This window comes from Cyprinus carpio, chromosome B12, assembly GCF_018340385.1.
Source record: "Cyprinus carpio isolate SPL01 chromosome B12, ASM1834038v1, whole genome shotgun sequence".
Taxonomy (NCBI): Eukaryota; Metazoa; Chordata; class Actinopteri; order Cypriniformes; family Cyprinidae; genus Cyprinus; species Cyprinus carpio.
Window position 1 is genome coordinate 8,037,163 of NC_056608.1, and position 17,459 is coordinate 8,054,621.

General features: G+C 37.2%; 2 protein-coding genes across 2 annotated transcripts in view; one reads left to right on the plus strand and one right to left on the minus strand.

Annotated features, from left to right (window-relative positions):
* LOC109062805 (wings apart-like protein homolog) overlaps nucleotides 1-12,852 on the plus strand; it is a 64,704-nt gene extending 51,852 nt beyond the window's left edge. The window contains exons 15-20 of the mRNA XM_042735187.1: nucleotides 3,639-3,754; nucleotides 4,908-5,072; nucleotides 5,562-5,763; nucleotides 8,391-8,479; nucleotides 9,455-9,550; nucleotides 11,013-12,852. Of these exons, the coding sequence (XP_042591121.1) occupies nucleotides 3,639-3,754; nucleotides 4,908-5,072; nucleotides 5,562-5,763; nucleotides 8,391-8,479; nucleotides 9,455-9,550; nucleotides 11,013-11,078 (734 nt within the window). The 3' untranslated portion in view covers nucleotides 11,079-12,852. The remainder of the gene's footprint in view (nucleotides 1-3,638; nucleotides 3,755-4,907; nucleotides 5,073-5,561; nucleotides 5,764-8,390; nucleotides 8,480-9,454; nucleotides 9,551-11,012) is intronic.
* A 3,098-nt stretch (nucleotides 12,853-15,950) lies between these two features.
* LOC109063212 (protein atonal homolog 1-like) lies at nucleotides 15,951-16,637 on the minus strand. The gene has a single exon (XM_019080302.2). It carries the CDS (start codon nucleotides 16,620-16,622, stop codon nucleotides 16,002-16,004), a length of 621 nt encoding a protein of 206 aa, XP_018935847.2. The 5' UTR covers nucleotides 16,623-16,637; the 3' UTR covers nucleotides 15,951-16,001.
* Nucleotides 16,638-17,459: the final 822 nt, after the last annotated feature.

The window sequence follows — 17,459 nt, forward strand, 5'->3', positions numbered from 1 at the left end:
ACCAAACACCTCCATATTTTCCCTATTTAAATACAGTTACTCGAGTAGTGTAACTCGACCTAGGAACGGTGACACAAAACAAAACGTTGCGCTTTTCTAAGCTTGTAAAATGGATAACTATATTGTATGGCGGAATACCATAGCAAGTGCTTGGGAGCACTTTGACTTGGCGCAGTAAAACAAAACGTTGTGCTTTTCTAAGCGTGTAAAATGGATAACTATATTGTATGGCGGAATACCATAGCAAGTGCTTGGGAGCACTTTGACTTGGCGCAGTAATATCTTCACTCGTGAAAAGTCCTCTCAACCGGCCCCCGCTCCTCACGTGAAGATATTACTGCGCCAAGTCAAAGTGCTCCCAAGCACTTTCTATGGTGTTCCGCGATACAATATAGTTATCCATTTTACACGCTTAGAAAAGCGCAACGTTTTGTTTTGTGTCACCGTCCTGGGTTGAGTTACACTACTCGAGTAACTGTATTTAAATAGGGAAAATATGGAGGTGTTTGGTAGCTTCTCTGCTTGGCCCCTATTGAATGAACTGGGCTAAGCTTAGTGTTAACAAAGTTTCGCCGCAAGACAGCGATTTAGTGCACGCACTGAGACGAAAGAGGTATGTATCAACTCGTCTTAGTTAAGGGAATAACATAGTTTAATATGAAAACACGGTGGAGTATCCCTTTAAGAACATGAAACCACACACAAATCTATGTTTTCATGACCATGTTTAATAATGTGTTTTCAAGCAAAGTCATGTCACAGATTCTCCACACACTAATTCTTAATTGGTTATTAATATCAAATAGTTTTTAAAGACTTAGTAACATTGCTTCTTTTAGTTTGTTACTCCCCAGCACTGAACTTTAAATACCAAAGTATACAGGTACATCTCAGTAAATTAGAATGTCGTGGAAAAGTTAATTTATTTCACTGATTCAACTCGAATTGTGAAACTCGTGTATTAAATAAATTCAATGCACACAGACTGAAGTAGTTTAAGTCTTTGGTTCTTTTATTTGTGATGATTTTGGCTCACATTTAACAAAAACCCACCAATTCACTCTCAACAAATTAGGATATGGTGACATGCCAATCAGCTAATCAACTTAAATCACCTACAAACGTTTCCTGAGCCTTCAAAATGGTCTCTCAGTGTGGTTCACTAGGCTACACAATCATGGGGAAGACTGGTGATCTGACAGTTGTCCGGAAGACAATCATTGACACCCTCCACAAAAATTAATTGCCAAAGAAGCTGGCTGTTCACAGAGTGCTGTATCCAAGCATGTTAACAGAAAGTTGAGTGGAAGGAAAAAGTGTGGAAGAAAAAGATGCACAACCAACCGAGAGAACTGCAGCCTTAAGATGATTGTCTAGCAAAATCGATTCAAGAATTTGAGTGAACTTCACAAGGAATGGACTGAGGCTGGGGTCAAGGCATCAAGAGCCACCACACACAGACGTGTCAAGGAATTTGGCTACAGTTGTTGTATTCCTCTTGTTAAGCCACTCCTGTGCCACAGACAACGTCAGAGGTGTCTTACCTGTGCTAAGGAGAAGAAGAACTGGACTGTTGCCCAGTGGTCCAAATTCCTCTTTTCAGATGAGAGCAAGTTTTGTATTTCATTTGGAAACCAATTTCCTAGATTCTGGAGAAAGGGTGGAGAAGCTCATGGACCAAGTTGCTTGAATTCCAGTGTTAAGTTTCCACAGTCTGTGAAGATTTGGGGTGCAATGTCATCTGCTGGTGTTGGTCCACACTGCCAAAAGCGCCAAAAGTTGGTTAAATGAGCATGGTGTTGGTGTGCTTGACTGGCCAGCAAACTCACCAGACCTGAACCCCATAGAGAATCTATGGGGTATTGTCAAGAGGAAAATGAGAAACAAGAGACCAAAAAAATGCAGATGAGCTGAAGGCCACTGTCAAAGAAACCTGAGCTTCCATACCACCTCAGCAGTGCCATACACTGATCACCTCCATGCCACGCACATTGAGGCAGTAATTAAAACAAAAGGAGCCCCAAGTATTGAGTACATGTACAGTAAATGAACATACTTTCCAGCAGGCCAACAATTCACTAAAAATGTTTTTTTTATTTTTATAATTATATTGGTCTTAGGAAGTATTCTAATTCGTTGAGATTCGATGAATTGGTGGGTTTTTGTTAAATGTGAGCCAAAATCATCACAATTAAAAGAACCAAAGACTTAAACTACTTCAGTCTGTGTGCATTGAATTTATATAATACACAAGTTTCACAATTTGAGTTGGATTACTGAAATAAATGAACTGTTCCACGACATTCGAATTTATAGAGATGCACCTGTACTTACGCCAGGGCCATCCTTAGCTGAGGCAGGTAGGGGGCGGAGCCCCCTCTGTCCGTTTAGCGATCGCGTTCCAGGGGGTCCCCCTCGGTCCGTGCGTTATCGTGTTTCTCTCCCCCTCAGTCTGTTTGTGATCGTGTTTCTCTCCCCCTCGGTCCATTTGGCACTGGGCCCCCTCAAAGTGTGGACTAGACTACATATATCAGACTACTATACATGTATTGAATGCATGAAGCTTATTTTTTCTTACCTTGTCAACTCTGTACACTCAGATTACTCGTGTGCCTTGATTTCAGGCGGTTACACTTTATATTAAGTTGTCATTGTTACAGGGTAATTATACATTTAAGTACTGAGTAATATTAATCAACTACATGTACTTACTATATGGTTAGGATTAGGTTTTGGCTTAGGGTTACTTGCATGTAATTATGCATAATTTATTGTTATTATGATAGTAAGTTAAGGGTGTGCGATATGACGATTTGTTATTGTGGAAGATAAAACTCCAGTTTAAATGAGTACAGTTGATTTTTTTTTTTATTGATTTATTTATTTATTTATTTTATTATTATTATTATTGCCCATAACATCTGAAGAGAAATAGTGCAGACACTGGAAAAGGATGAATTTTTGACAGGCATGTGTTCATGCACTGAGTAGAGTATACTTAGAAATGCTATGCACTTTACTGTACGCATATTTCAAGTGTTTGCGTCAAAGCTGAAGTGAACTTTGAGCTTTAGACGATTTGAGACTACAATTTGCTAGCTTTTTAACGACCTTTTTTTTCCTCCTGTAAAGTGTTTTCAAAGACAAAGTTTCTCCATTTTCAGCACAAAGACCCTACTAGTCAGTAATGAAATTCATTATTAGTTGTTATTGATTGGTCGTTACTGAACTAATAACTTTGCTGCTTTTCGTTAGTTACTTCCCAACACTGAAATGTAATATGCTCTGGCAGCTGTTCAGCTGAACAATCAGGCGACTGGGCTGCAGCGGCTGTCTCATTACATTATGCCTTATAGAATGTTTGTTATTCTGCTTTTAAAAGGCTTAAAGTCAATAAGAGTCTTTTGGCTTACTTGCATGGCCTTTGTTCGATGTGCCAAATGGATTTCTGTTAGCAGTGCTGCTTTGGCTAGCTACTCGCTAGTATTGCTGCCAAACCCTTCAGCATAATGCAGGAGTACTCAATCATAAGCCAGATGTGAGCAGCTGCGACAGCAACAGTCAGAGAAATCCCTGATTAACTAACGCTGAACTCGTACGTGCAGCAGCCATTGAGTGTGTTTTCTTTCTGTCTGTAGAATGGGGCAGCACAAAGACGGGCGAGCAGGAGGGGTTTATGACCACGGCGCTGAACTGTGTGCTCAGGGTGCCACAGTACCTGCCGCAGGAGCGGAGGTTCGATATCAGAGTCCTGGTGAGTACACAGCTCTACTAATATCACTCAGTGTTGGTACACATTCAGTAGGGACAAGCAGTGTCCGCTAGGAGTTCCCGAGTGCTTTCCAACTACATTACAAATTGAAATTTCATACTGTGATCATTTGTAATAGGGCTGTTATAAATCAAATATTTACAATGTTTATTTGTATGTTTTTTTTTTTTTGGGGGGGGGGGTTTTTTTTAGGGGGGGGGGGGGGGGGGGGGTTTATGATGATGTTTTTAAAAAAACATTGTTTGTTAATTGTAAGGCATCATTACACTTCTACCATAAAGACAAATTAATTAGTTAAAAAATTGTAATGATGTCATAGAATCTTTTGTGAATATTGTTAGATGCAAACAAATGGCAGATTGCATTATAAACGTTCGCAAAAATACTGTGGTTGTCATTTTTCAAGTTATTAAAGCATTTTAGTACAACATATATGGATCTAATCTATGTATTCTGTTTATTGGGGGGCTGTGAATAATGACTTTTTTTAAAATGAACAACTGCAAAAGATCAGATTACTGTTTATCTTTATAATTTACAACAATTATAGAACATGATCAACCTTGTAGACTAATAAAACTTACTGTAATCATCACATAAACTCATTATAATAAATGTCTAATTTAGCTTTGCCTTCATTTATGGGAAATAACCCCATATCTTTGTCTCATTGCTTAATCTGATTTCTTGTTTCTTGTGCTACCTCAAAGCTTAATAAAATAGCATCAGCTTGACGGCAAAGTAAGTAGGGGGAAGTTGTCTCAGGAAGTGAGAAAACTGAGACTCTAAATTAATTATTTTTAATGTGTTAAACTGCCAATATGTATCACAAAAATGAAAAAAAAAAAACCTCATTCTTATGTGCATTTAGTGGAAAAATACAGAAAACATGCTTTGATTAAATTTAAGACATTTTTAACTAGTTTTTAAAAATACACAGTATTTTTGAGTAGTATCATTTATATTATTTACACACAAAAAAAGTTGAAATTTTTTTTTGTCCAATCCTACTTTTTGTTGGTGCAAACCAGTTGTGTGAGACATTACTATCAAAGTGAAACCATATTTTCTGTCTGTGTTGTGGTTCCTGTTGATCTAAATGATGTGTTTTTTATTGTATTTGTGTGTGTTTTAGGGTCTGGGCTTGCTCATTAATCTGGTGGAGTACAGCGCGAGGAACAGACACTGTCTGGTGGAGCTGCAGATGGAAGGAGGTGAAGTCTGGGACTCCATGTGTGTATCTGACAAAGATGAGTTGCAGACTGAGAGGTCTCTCAGTGCCATTGCTGCTCTGGTGAAGGTATACAAACACACACACACAAAAACAACTGCTGCATGGCCACAATTCACACTTACAGAAAACAGGTTCTTGTATTGTTACACCTGTTATTAAGGTCTTGGTGTAATGTGTTTTTAGTGGCCACTTGTAATCACATCACTGTTTATATATGGTATAGTAAGATGTGCCTGAATTGTAGACCAATAGTTATCAGAGTTATCAGAGGAAGTTCTTAGATTTCATGTCTATAACTGTTAGTGCATGTTGATAATGCATCAGTACATGGTGTACATAATTCATTACTTAAATAAAATGATACATTGGTGTAGAAATTTATGCTAAAGCTGATCATTAATGTGTCTGTATGTGCAATATATAAACATTTCAGTGATTCTCAATAATTTGAATCTTTTGAGTATGTCCAACAAAATTATTTTCGATCACTGATTGGGTTACAAGCAAAACAGTCTTAATTATTATTTTTTTTTTGTCTCTGTTTCTGCTTTATAGCTTTTTCTTCAGAGAGAACATGCAGCCATGTTAGCGGAGGCGGAGACGGATGACTTCATCAACGATCCGCCAAAGTCCCAACTGGACCAGAGTGGAGAATGGAAGGAGACCAATGAAGAGATCCAGTGGGTCGCTTCAGAAAACAACAGCACAGAGGACAAGAAGAAGGAAGAGGAGGATGAAGAACTTGATCTCAACAAAGGTAGTCATTACACCCAGGCACTAGACAAATGCAAATTGTTTTTTGCCACGGCAGTTAATTTTGCTTAATGTACAATCCACTTTGGTGGGTAGCTAATCTTAGTTTGGAGACCCAGTGAAAGAACACAACAACACACAGTTATTCAAGTAGCATATTTGATTAGAATTGGAGGAATAGATGAAAGAGTAGCTGATGAGTGGTTTGCCCTCAGTTCTAACTTCTGTTTGTCCTGATCTTCAGGGCCACTCATGTGTACATGCATGTCAGAGGTTTCTGAGAATATAATTTTTTGTAATATGTGGATGCACCACATGAACTCGCAATCCCAGGTATTTTCTTCTGCTTTAAGATACAAAGCTAGTCTAATGCAAGGAAATAGTATGTAATTGTCATCTGCGGTCAGTGAGTGCAGCTGCTTGTACAAGACCTTCGTCTTCCTGTGTATTCAGTCTTAATTGTGTTTTCTTTTGGTGTTCAACAAATATAGTCACTTAGCAAACTTAGCAAATATGTTTGTCCTTATAACATCTGTTCCAGTGGAGCGTGTATCTTCTTTTCCTCGTTTTCTCAAAAAGGACATGAGAAACAATATAAGCACAAGTCATTATATGCAGAGTGTTTATGTACATTCTGTTAAATAAGTGAGGCAGTCTGCTTTATTAGTGTTGTTCATTCGTTCTGCATGAGTCTTACTGCTTTTGTTCTGTATTGTTTTTTTTTTTAACATGTTGCTTACTACAACAAAAAAATACAGGGTATAATGTACGCTTGTGGATATAAACAACTGGTGAAAAGTTTGGAGCAGCTAAGTTTGTAATGTTTGTAAAAGAAGTCTTTAATTTTCAGCAGGGCTGCATTTCTTTGATCGTAAATGCTGCAAAAAACACTTATATTTTGGAATATCACAATTTAAAAGAACTGTTAAAATATTTTAAAATGCTATTTATTTCTGTAATGGCCATTATTCCAGTGTTCATTGTCATATGTGACCCTGGAAAACAAAACCAGTCATAAGGGTGAATTTTTGAAATGGAGAGTTGTACATCATCTGAAAGCTGAATGTGTGGTTTGTTAGGATAGGACAATATTAGAGATACAACTATTTGAAAATCTGGAATCTGGGGGTGCAAAAAAAACTAAATATTGAGAAAACCATTTATGCTGCGGCGCCCGGGGAGCAGTTGGGGGTTCGGTGCCTTGCTCAAGGGCACCTCAGTCGTGGTATTGCCGGCCCGAGAGTCGAACCCACAACCTTAGGGTTAGGAGTCAGACTCTCTAACCGTTAGGCCACGACTTCCCCACAATGTATATTACTAATCAAAAGTTACGTTTTAATATAATTACGGTAGGAAATTTACAAAATATCTCCATGGAGCATGATCTTGACTTAATATCCTAATGATTTTTGGCTTAAAAGAAAAATCTATAATTTTGACCTATTTTGGCTATTGCTACAAATATACCAGTGTGACTTATAGGAGTCCTATTATGCTTTTTCACTTTTTCAACTTTAGTTAGTCTGTAATGTTGCTGTTTGAGCATTAAAAAGATCTGCGAAGTTACAAAGCTCAGAGTTCAAGTAAAAAGGAGATATTTTATTTAACAGAAGTCACTTTTCAAAAACTACAACGAACGACTCGTTTGGACTACAACGGATATTTTCTGGGATTTGTGATATAACAAATATCGACGAATGGGACAAGACCTGGTTGAGCTGCACTACAGAAGGCAATGAGTGTTATCACTATGTCGGAGACACGCTAGCTTTCCCAAGGCAGACGAACTTAGAGTGATTACAATCATCCGGGTTTGAATCGAGATCAAATTGATTTGATTTTGAGGCAATATTTACACTAAAGCTCTCAGCAGGCGGCTATGGTAAGGGGCATGACATTTCCCGACCAGGTGCAGAGTACTGCCAATCACAACACACTGGCGCGGCTAACCAATCACAGCACATTTCGTATTTCAGAAGGCGAGCCTTCATTTGATACAGGAACTGTTTGAGCCGTTCATGCCAGACTGGGGAGAGAGGTGTTGTAATAATGTAAAATATGTGAAAAATAATGTGTTTTTCGAACAACCTAGTACCTGTTCTAGTACACCCCCAAAACAAAATCAAGACTTTGTAAAAGATGTCACATATGATCCTTCAGAAATCATAATATGCTCATGTGGTAATCAGTTATTTTTGGTGCCCAAACAGTAATAATGGTTTTCATTATCAGAGTTGAAAACAGTTTTTGTACAGAAATGCATTTTTTGATGAAAAGTTCAAAAGAACAGCATTTATTTCAAATAGAAATCTTTTGTAATATCACAAGTATTTGAAGTATTATTTAGCCCCCTTATTGTAAACTTTTGGATGGTTTTAAATGAATCACTGCTTCCACAAATAAATATATTAAACAGCAAAAGCTGTTTATTTTAAATTATAGTATTAATAATTAGTATTAAAAAATTTCATTCTAAACTTGACCAATAATGTAATTAGAAACTTGTTTGAAATGAAGAAATTGTAGTGAATAAAAAGTTAAAACAACATTCATTTAAGCTTTATTAAAAAAAAAAAAGATTTTTGAAAAAGGCCCATTTTGAGTAGCCTGTCATGTGATTTTTCTCTCCAGCTCTTCAGCATGCTGGCAAGCACATGGAGGACAGTATCGTGGCATCATACACTGCACTGCTTTTGGGTTGTCTGTGCCAGGGGAGCCCTGTAAGTAACACTTATATCACCTCACCTCAATGTTCATTTGTTCAATTCAATGTTCATTCAATATCATTTTGTATCTTTGATTCATGTCTTCTGGCTCTGTCTGCTCAGGACCTGCTTTTCCTCATAAAATACAAAGAGTATTGTTTATTATTAATGTCAGGTATGCGTTTAGCTCTGCCAAGACTACTACTGTTTGGCTAGATACCCTTTCTGTCCTGGACAGAATACCCTTTGTGCCCTCAGTAGTGGAATGAGGTCAGGACAAACCCAGGCTACACCAATAAGAGTACAGCATTTACTGGTACAGAGTTTTTGTTGTTAATATTCCTTTTGCTTTTGCAGGGTTTGAGTGTTGTTTGTCTAAATTGCAGTTTTCAAGTTTCAGGGCAGGTATCAGAAGAAAGCTGTGTTGTGCCTGGCAGTATTAATGGATTTATTTTCAGGACGTTAATAGGTGGGCTGTAGAATTGGCTGTAATGGACTCCTCTGTTTCTCTTTCATACCACTCTGTTGCTTTCTGACTGACGTACATGGCCATTATCTGTCTCGCCTCTAAACGTGGCCCAGACCCGGACACAAAAAGAGATGGCATTTATGCTCTGTTTATTTCTCCCAATTTTCCTTTGGATGCATGTTTGCACACTTTGAAGGTCAAGTTTGATTCTGTTTTAGAAAAACAGATTGACTCAAAATAGGGTTTCTTTAGGAAGGTGCATCTTCCTGTTTGCAGCTTAGATTCGTGTTAAGGGGCATCAGAAGAGGGAAATATTTGATTTGGATCTGTTTCTGAAGATTGAGTACCATGGAGACTCAGAACGCATAGAAAAAAATGATGGCCAGAGATGGAGTGCTGCTGCTTTGATCAACCAACCAAAACTTACTTTAAAAATCTCCAGACTCTCTTTCAGCGCAGGCCTGAAGTGCACTGTAACCTCACGGGAGGAATGAGCTGCTAATGCTGTGTCTCTCTTTCAGATGAATGTGACTACTGTGAGGGAAAACCTGCCAAAAGGGGATTTTTCAGTCTTGACAGAAATGCTGAAGAAGTTCTTGAATTTCATGAACCTTACAGTAAGTGCACAAGAGTTAGCGACTGACCAGTATAGGGTGGCTTATATTATGATTGCTACAATATCAATTTCAGTTATTGATGCAGCAAAATATCACAATTCATTTATAGAATGATAGAGTGTGGGATGACGTGGTGGCAGTCCTGGAAGTTAGCATCAGCCTGGTCCCATTTACATAAAGCCAGCAGGACTTTTCCTATTTTTTTTAATTGGAAAAAATAAGCTCTGTGACAAACAGAAGGTTTTTTTTTTTTATTATTATTAATGTGTGTTTTAAAAAAAAAGAAAAAAAAGAGAGAGAATCTTTACAAATTAACCCAGCTAAATAGAATCGGCAGAAGTAAAAAGCTGAACCTAGGCTCTTAACAGAATGCGCCGCAGTCGCGCCACTTCCATGTCACCATCACTAAGGTTCTGATCACAAGTTGGAAAGTTTGAGTTCTGATTATAAACACAATGCAATGTAGTCATATTTAGCCACTTATAAGCAACCAACTTTAAGACAAGAAAAAGCTTTTTTATAAAAAAAAAAAAAAAAGAAACCCAGAGAGTGTTACTGATATATTTCAGTATATATGTCCATAGAATAACACTTGGAAATATTGGGTTGTGTTAACAGCAGACCAAAGAAAAAAAAATGCTGTTATTTCCTGCAGCATAAATCTATTATATGCTTTAATAAAATAATATACACACACAAACAGTTTCTTTAAAATGACAAAAAATATCTACAAGTATAAGTAATAACTATTTATTATATATAAAATACTTTATATTTTATATACAATTTATTATTATTTAAATACAGTTTTATATATAAATAAATTTCCCTTTTTTTTTCAGTAATAATATGAAAGTCTGTAAAAAAAAAAAAGAAATAAAGAAGAGAATTAAAATTAAAGATACAATAAGTAGAAATAAAGATACAAATGAAGGAAACAGTGCTTGGCTTTTTCAGGTGTTTAACAGCAGTAGCAACTATTCACGTAAATGCTTTTTTTTAAGATTAATTAAATCAACACTTATTTTACAATTGACAAGGCTTTCTGTTTTGGAACTTTTACATTAAAGGGTAATATGTTTTATGTGCTCTTATGTGTAATTACAAACAGTTTACACTAAACCAAACCTTACACCTATAGAAGGTAATTGTTACTTATTAGCATTTGTGTAATTACATTGTAATAAGGACACATTATAATAAAATGTGACCCATGAGAGAAATACCACTTCTGTTAATTGGCTGAGTGGCTAAATTGAACCACCTTAATCTGAAAAGTGGCCAGATATCGAATGATAAAACGGCCTGTCACTAGAAATTAAGCGACGTGAATATAACAAGTAGGCAAGCATATGCGGGATCCTGCAGTAATATCAATAATAATGTTCTACCTCATTTTGTAAAGAAAACCAATAAAGTTATGCTTATTGACTGAACAGTTGCGTCTTTTTGTCCCTTACAGTGTGATGTGGGCACCACGGGACAGAAGTCTATCTCCAGGGTCATTGATTATCTGGAACACTGCTAGTGTGTTTGCAGAGCTCCACACAGAGACCTCAGATAACTGCTGCCCAACCCAACACACCTGGAAAACAACCCACCATCATCATCATCATCATCAACCAGTACCTTCCTCATTCAGACTGTACAGAATTAAATCTAAAGCACATCATATTCACGGAACTCTATTAAAAGGAGCTGTTTTGATTGAGTTTGTCACAAGCTGTTCACCCATTTCGTCTTAAAATGTTTTATCATGAAATAATTGTGTTCCTCGCATCACAATCCTCCCTAATCTGGCGTCTATTGATCAGTCGCCTTGGAAGCTGGTTTTCATCGGCAGAAATGGAGAGAGTGGCTTTGATAAAACTTGTTAAAGGATTTCTCCCCCTCTGTTTGTTTTATTCCTCTCTCAAGTCTGTGAATTTAAAAGCGCTCGACACTGACCTGAACAATTGGAGGGCGAATCCAAAACCGCATTCGAAATTCTGGTTCTCTTTGAAATGCCGGAAAGACATGCCCTCCTGGTTCAAATCCATTCTCTTCGCTTCAGGATGTGCTCCCTTTGTGTTGCACAAATTCGTTTTTAATCGATAGCGCTATGTCAGAGGTCTGCAAATGAATAAATTACATCACTTTCCATTTCGCTAGGGCAGGAAAGGGACAAAGCGTTTTTAGAATGTTGTAGTAGTTGTGATTTTTAACTGTATTTTCCAAATGCCAGAACGTTAACTGTAATGTTAACAACCCTGATGTCCAAACCTTATGTGGTTTAAAATCGACAGTCAGACTTATTAAATCGGGCAATATGCCGAATTATGCTTGGCTGCAAAACCGTGTTGTGCAAGAGAGAAATGATTGGGAATTTGAATGAATTCAAATGCGTTTTTGAAGCCAGGAAATGTCATCCATGGGTTTGGGTCATGGCTACATGGTAACCCTGAGTTCAGCTAAAATTCTTCTGCATGTGCTGCTACTGAGGTTTGGTTAGAGCCAAAGTTGCTGTGAGAATTAAAGATAAATGCAATAACCGTTTCAATGAATGCTGGTTTCCGTCTAGCCATGACCTTGGGTTTGGATGCTCAACCATTTAAGTGAGCCACACAACAAACTTTCACGCTACATTTCAAGAGTTTGTGTCATAAACTACATACTGAATAAGTCCTGTTTTGTTTATGGTTGGTGTTTTTTATACAAGATTGAATTTAGCACTTGACATCTCTCTGATAAGGCCAGTAGATTCTTATTTTGACCCAAACTTGTTCTGATCTTCTCAAGGTTGTTTTCAGAAGCGCTTTATTGTTTGTTTGACTTCTAAAGCGATCGCCTTCAGCAGGCGTTTTGCTGCTGTTCATGACTGAAATGGACTGAAATAACTTCAGTGCACAGCTTAACGAAAGCAAAGCTAGGGATCATTTTCCCCCTCACCGCTTAAATGTTTTGGTTCACTCTGTTACACGGAACACTATGAGTTGTATTTTCTGGGCTGTTCTGGGCACAGTCCTACAGTCTGTATCTGAGCTTCAAACATCACAACGGGATTGAATTCACACAGCGGGGAACTGAATGAAGCAACACGAACTGTAAATACTCGTGTAAATATTGGATGTTGGAGAACAAGATAGACTACTTTTCTGAATCCAATCGTTTTATTTTATACCGCATTTTTCTCAGTTGTGTTTTTTGAGATAAGAGTTATCGAAAAGCCAACTGCAGGAACATCAAATTTGTACCAATTTCAAAATAATGTCTTTGGTTACTTGTACATAATTTTAACGCAAATAAAATTGCTACTTTCAGTACATTTTACTTGTCATTTTTGGTGTCTGATTGGCATATTACAAGGCTATTACTGTTGCTACAAGTGTTGGGGGTAATGCATTACAAGTAACATTATTTACATAATCAGATTACTTTGAGGAACTAGTAAAGACAGACATTAATTTAGATTATAATTTTGATTAGATAATAGATATTAGGTTTAATTTGTTTAATAAGAAGGAAATATCAGAGTTCCTTTTTCAAATAAATAATGCCAGTTACTTTGTTTCCCATGTATTGACAGACAGCTCTTCTGTTGCCATGTTGAGAGAAATCATGATGAGTAGGGATGTAACATTAATTTAACGTTAAGCTTTCAGATGATGTATAAATCTGAATAAAAAAATAAAAATAAAAAACCTGACCCTTATGACTGGTTTTGTGGTCCAGGGTCACACATGTGATTCAAATCGGTTGAGATGCCAAACAGATCGCGATACAGTTGGTTAGGAGTAGGAGTTTATAGCCCCATTTCCACCGCAGGAACTTTCCCCAGGAACTAGGCACTTTGGGACGGTACTCGGTGTGTTTCCAGTGCAGAAACCAGGATTTAAATAAAGTTCCGGGTAAATCTGCCCCTCAGAAAGTCCCTGCTCTCATGAGGTAGTACTTTTTCAAAGGTCCGGAACTTTCGCTGAATATGCTGATTGGTTCACGCAGCACTGTATTTCAACCACCATTTATTTGCATATTTTTTTTTTTTTTTAAATATTACTGTTATTATGTCATGAAATGTAGTTTTAAAAGTATCTCAGGTGAGAATGTAATTGTTTAAAACTCAAATCTGCGGTTTGTTTATAAAGACTATTTGAAAATGTGCTTTGCCGATTTTGGAGTCGTGAGCTCCATGCGATAACCAACAAGAGCAGCCTCAACTCGGCTAGTCCTTCTGACATGTACCGCTGGCTCTGATGTCTCTGTAGTGGTTAAACATAAGATATAATTAGTTTTGGGAAAATCTAACAGGTAATCTTTGGTCTTCTATTAATATATTAAAATAAAAAGGAAAAGAGGCAATACTGTTTGACGTAATATTTTGTTTCATTGTAATGTATGTACGTTCCCTGAACTACATTTCTGTGGCTATTAATATGTTTAAATTAAAAAAAAAAGAGGCAGTGGTGTTTATCTATTTCGTCTTATTGTAAATACCATGAGGAAAATTGCAGTAGCCAAGGCGAGCTGACTGACGTTATCAAGTACGCTGCTGTTTGCAGAATTACTGGATTTGTGTTGTCCCGTCCGCGGGAGTTCAGACTCCTGAGTCGAACTTGCGAAGTCTGAACCACCGAGGACGCAAGTCCGAACTTTGCGTACTTGGAATTGAGAAACGCATGCAGACCTACGTCACCAGACTTTGCCTAATCGTCTCGGTACTTTAGACCGCAGTGGATACGCAGACAGCAACAGGTCTGGGGGGAAAAATTTCCTGTGACAAATTTTTTCAGGTAATTTCGGTGGAAAAGTGGCTTATATGAATGTATCTCTGAGGGGAACTTACTGTCTTAAGAAAAATTTGTGTTATTTCCTTTTCATCTTGCCTCTGAACGATGCATATTAAAGGTCATAAGTGCAGCTCTGCTTTGTTTACCGCGGTAACCCAGGAAACGCTATATCATTGCTGTTCATAAGCGCCACCTGCTGGCAGAGAGTGAACTTGCGTCTCATTCATTTAGTCTGCTGTTTCTTTCAGATGTTTTATGTAGTATAATTTCACAAAACTAAAGCCAGATCATTGTTTTTGCTTCAAATTTCGAAATTATACAGTCTAATTTAGATTAAAAACTGTTCATTTTGCATGTATGCTGCATCTTAAAAGCATTAAAATGCAGTGGTTGCCTCTAATTTTAAATGGAAAGAGCACAAACAAAGCTTTAGTTTGTTTATATAAAGATATTTAGTTTATTTGTGTAACATTTAATTTGGGGTTTGTTTTAATGTTTCACTTTAGTTTTGTTTCAATTTCACAAAGAAACATGCAGCAATAGCTTAATAAAAGGACACATTTTCATTTACTGTAGAATTTTTTTCAATTTCATTTTGTTAAAAATAGTGAGAAAATCAAATCGTGAAATCAAAATTGTGAATTGAATCGTGAGTTGAGTGATTCATTACATTCCTAATCAGGAGTGAGTGCTGAGGTGTGTGCGCTGATACAGTGTTCCTTAAAATGAATAAAAACACTCGAATGCACCTCAGAATATTATACAAACCTGCAATAATTATATATTAAATAAGACAAATATCATTTATGTGCTTAATCCCATATTATTAACCAGTGTCTTTGCTACGGACCTTTGATGATCCAATTCAGCCATACTAAGCAAAAATTACTTTTTTTTTCTCTGAATAGCATTAATGCTCTTCACCTGCGTCATATTCTTCTTTGTTTATGCTGCACAGTGCACACTACTGTACAGATGTGAATATACATTTACTTCATTTCACTTTTGGTGCGAAAGGGCTTTTAAATTTGTAAAAGAAGAACTTTTTTTATATTAAAAACAAACAAGCAAATTTTAAAAAAAGGAACTCAAAAGTAACTTACTTAAAAGTATTACATAAAAAGTAACAATGTAACATAATTAGTTACTTTTTTAGGGAGCAACGCAATATTGTAATGCATTACTTTTAAAAGTTACTACTAAATAAACGTTTTTACAAATTTAGGTAACACTTTATGGTAGTCCACTTTAGTCTTTTTACTAACTGTGACTAGCTTTCTGACTACAAGTCATTAGTGTATCAGTAGACTGATACCTGCAAACATTTTATGTTGGTGGTTCACCAAAAGATGTTCTTCTGACTATAACTTTGCAAGTACATGTCAACTAATCCTAACCAGTCTACCAATAATCTAATGAAAGTTAGGTGACATTGTAAGTTACTTATAGTTAGTAGAATGTCTAAAGTGGACTATCGAAATAAAGTTCATTGTGAACTCAAGAAAAAGACCAGATTTTTCCTCTGAAAATATTTATTTGTAAAGCATAATAAAGCAAAATATATAATTAATTCCAGAATATTTTATATTTCACTACAAAATGTCCAAACATTAATTCAGATTTTTTTATATAAAAAAATAAAATAAAAAAAGTTGAATACAAAGGCTGAGAATGCAATATCAGTGTCATTTTGCTCCATTGCTCCTCTCTATATAGTGAGAGTCCACTAAGAGTTCAGGTGTTTTGGGGTCACAACAAGTGGGATGCCCAAAATTCCCAGCAAATGATCTTATCCTACAGGTTGGAATGTTTTTCTGCTCCGGTTTGGTCTCTTCGGTTGGCATTGAACCCTTCACGATGACCTGATCCTGCACGCCCGTCGCTAACATTGGGTAACTGAATTCCGGGTTGCAGTCTCTTTCCTCCAGCAGCTCGCTCAGAGTGCTGATATAGATCTGCGCCATCTGAAGCGTCTCAGACTTGGACAGCTTCCTGTCGCTCTCCACATTAGGAATGACGCTCCTCAGGCGGTCAAAGGCCACGTTCAAGCCCAGCATCCTCCTCCTCTCGCGGGCGTTGGCGGCCAGTCTGCGGCGTCTCCGGGCTCGGGCGATGGCACTCTGGTCTTCGTCGGGATATGCAAGTCCAGACAGCCGGAGCTGGACCAGAGCGCACGGGTCACAAGTCACCCTCCCCTGCACCCTCTCCTCCCTCCAGCCCACTGCGGCTCCGGGACACGGGTCCGAGCAGGCTCTGTCTGCCTCTCTCCAGATGAACTGCGTGTAAGGGCCGTCCGGACGGGGCATGCTGAATGCTTGAGGATGAACTGATCCTCCAGAGAACAGAGGAGCTGTATTTATTGAGGAGAGGCCACACATAATGAGGGGCGGGTGTGTGAGGGTCGTGTGCGCTGAGGAATGAATAGAAATGAGTCTCTTTGATAATGACCACAGGGAGTCTATTAACCCAGTTCATCAAAAGTGGATTAGATGCGTATGAGTGATCACTGACAGGCCTCCTGACACTCAGAGGTAAACATAGATTACTGCTGTTTTTCTGCCACAACTACGCATATCAATAAACAAATATTTGTTACACCTCATTTTATTCATACTTTCCACTTTTCAGAGTAGTAGTACAGCCTTCAAAGCTATGAAATGACACTTGTTGGCTGCTTCTTTCACTGTTTAGTTGAATTCATCCATTAATAATAATAATAATTGTTTTAATATTAAAGTTTAAATTAAAAGTTCTTGATAATTTACAGAGAATTTTAAATTTATAGTTAACGTAATTGTACAAACTAAAGCTTTTATGTTTAGAAGTTTTTTTTTTTTAAGATCATGAGAATCGTCAAATTCAAGTGTGTCTGAACTGGTAATAATATCAGTGCATATATATTAAAATATTATATGTTGGAATATATAATGCTGCCATTCTACCACTGCTTAAAAGCTATAGGAAGTATAACAAATCTCTCTATATGGATGGATAGATGGCTTTAGCATATAAAGTAAATTATTAACCCTCTGGTGCTGCTTGTGTGGCGATTTTTATTTATTTATTTTTAAATGTAATTATTGTACAATATTTTATATATTTGAGTTCAGTAAATTTTAGCACAAGCTAAAGTTTAGTCTCTT

Bases quoted from the DNA above. Each gene is read 5' to 3' on its own strand.
- LOC109063212 (XM_019080302.2), bottom strand. From the start codon at position 16,622: ATGCCCCGTCCGGACGGCCCTTACACGCAGTTCATCTGGAGAGAGGCA.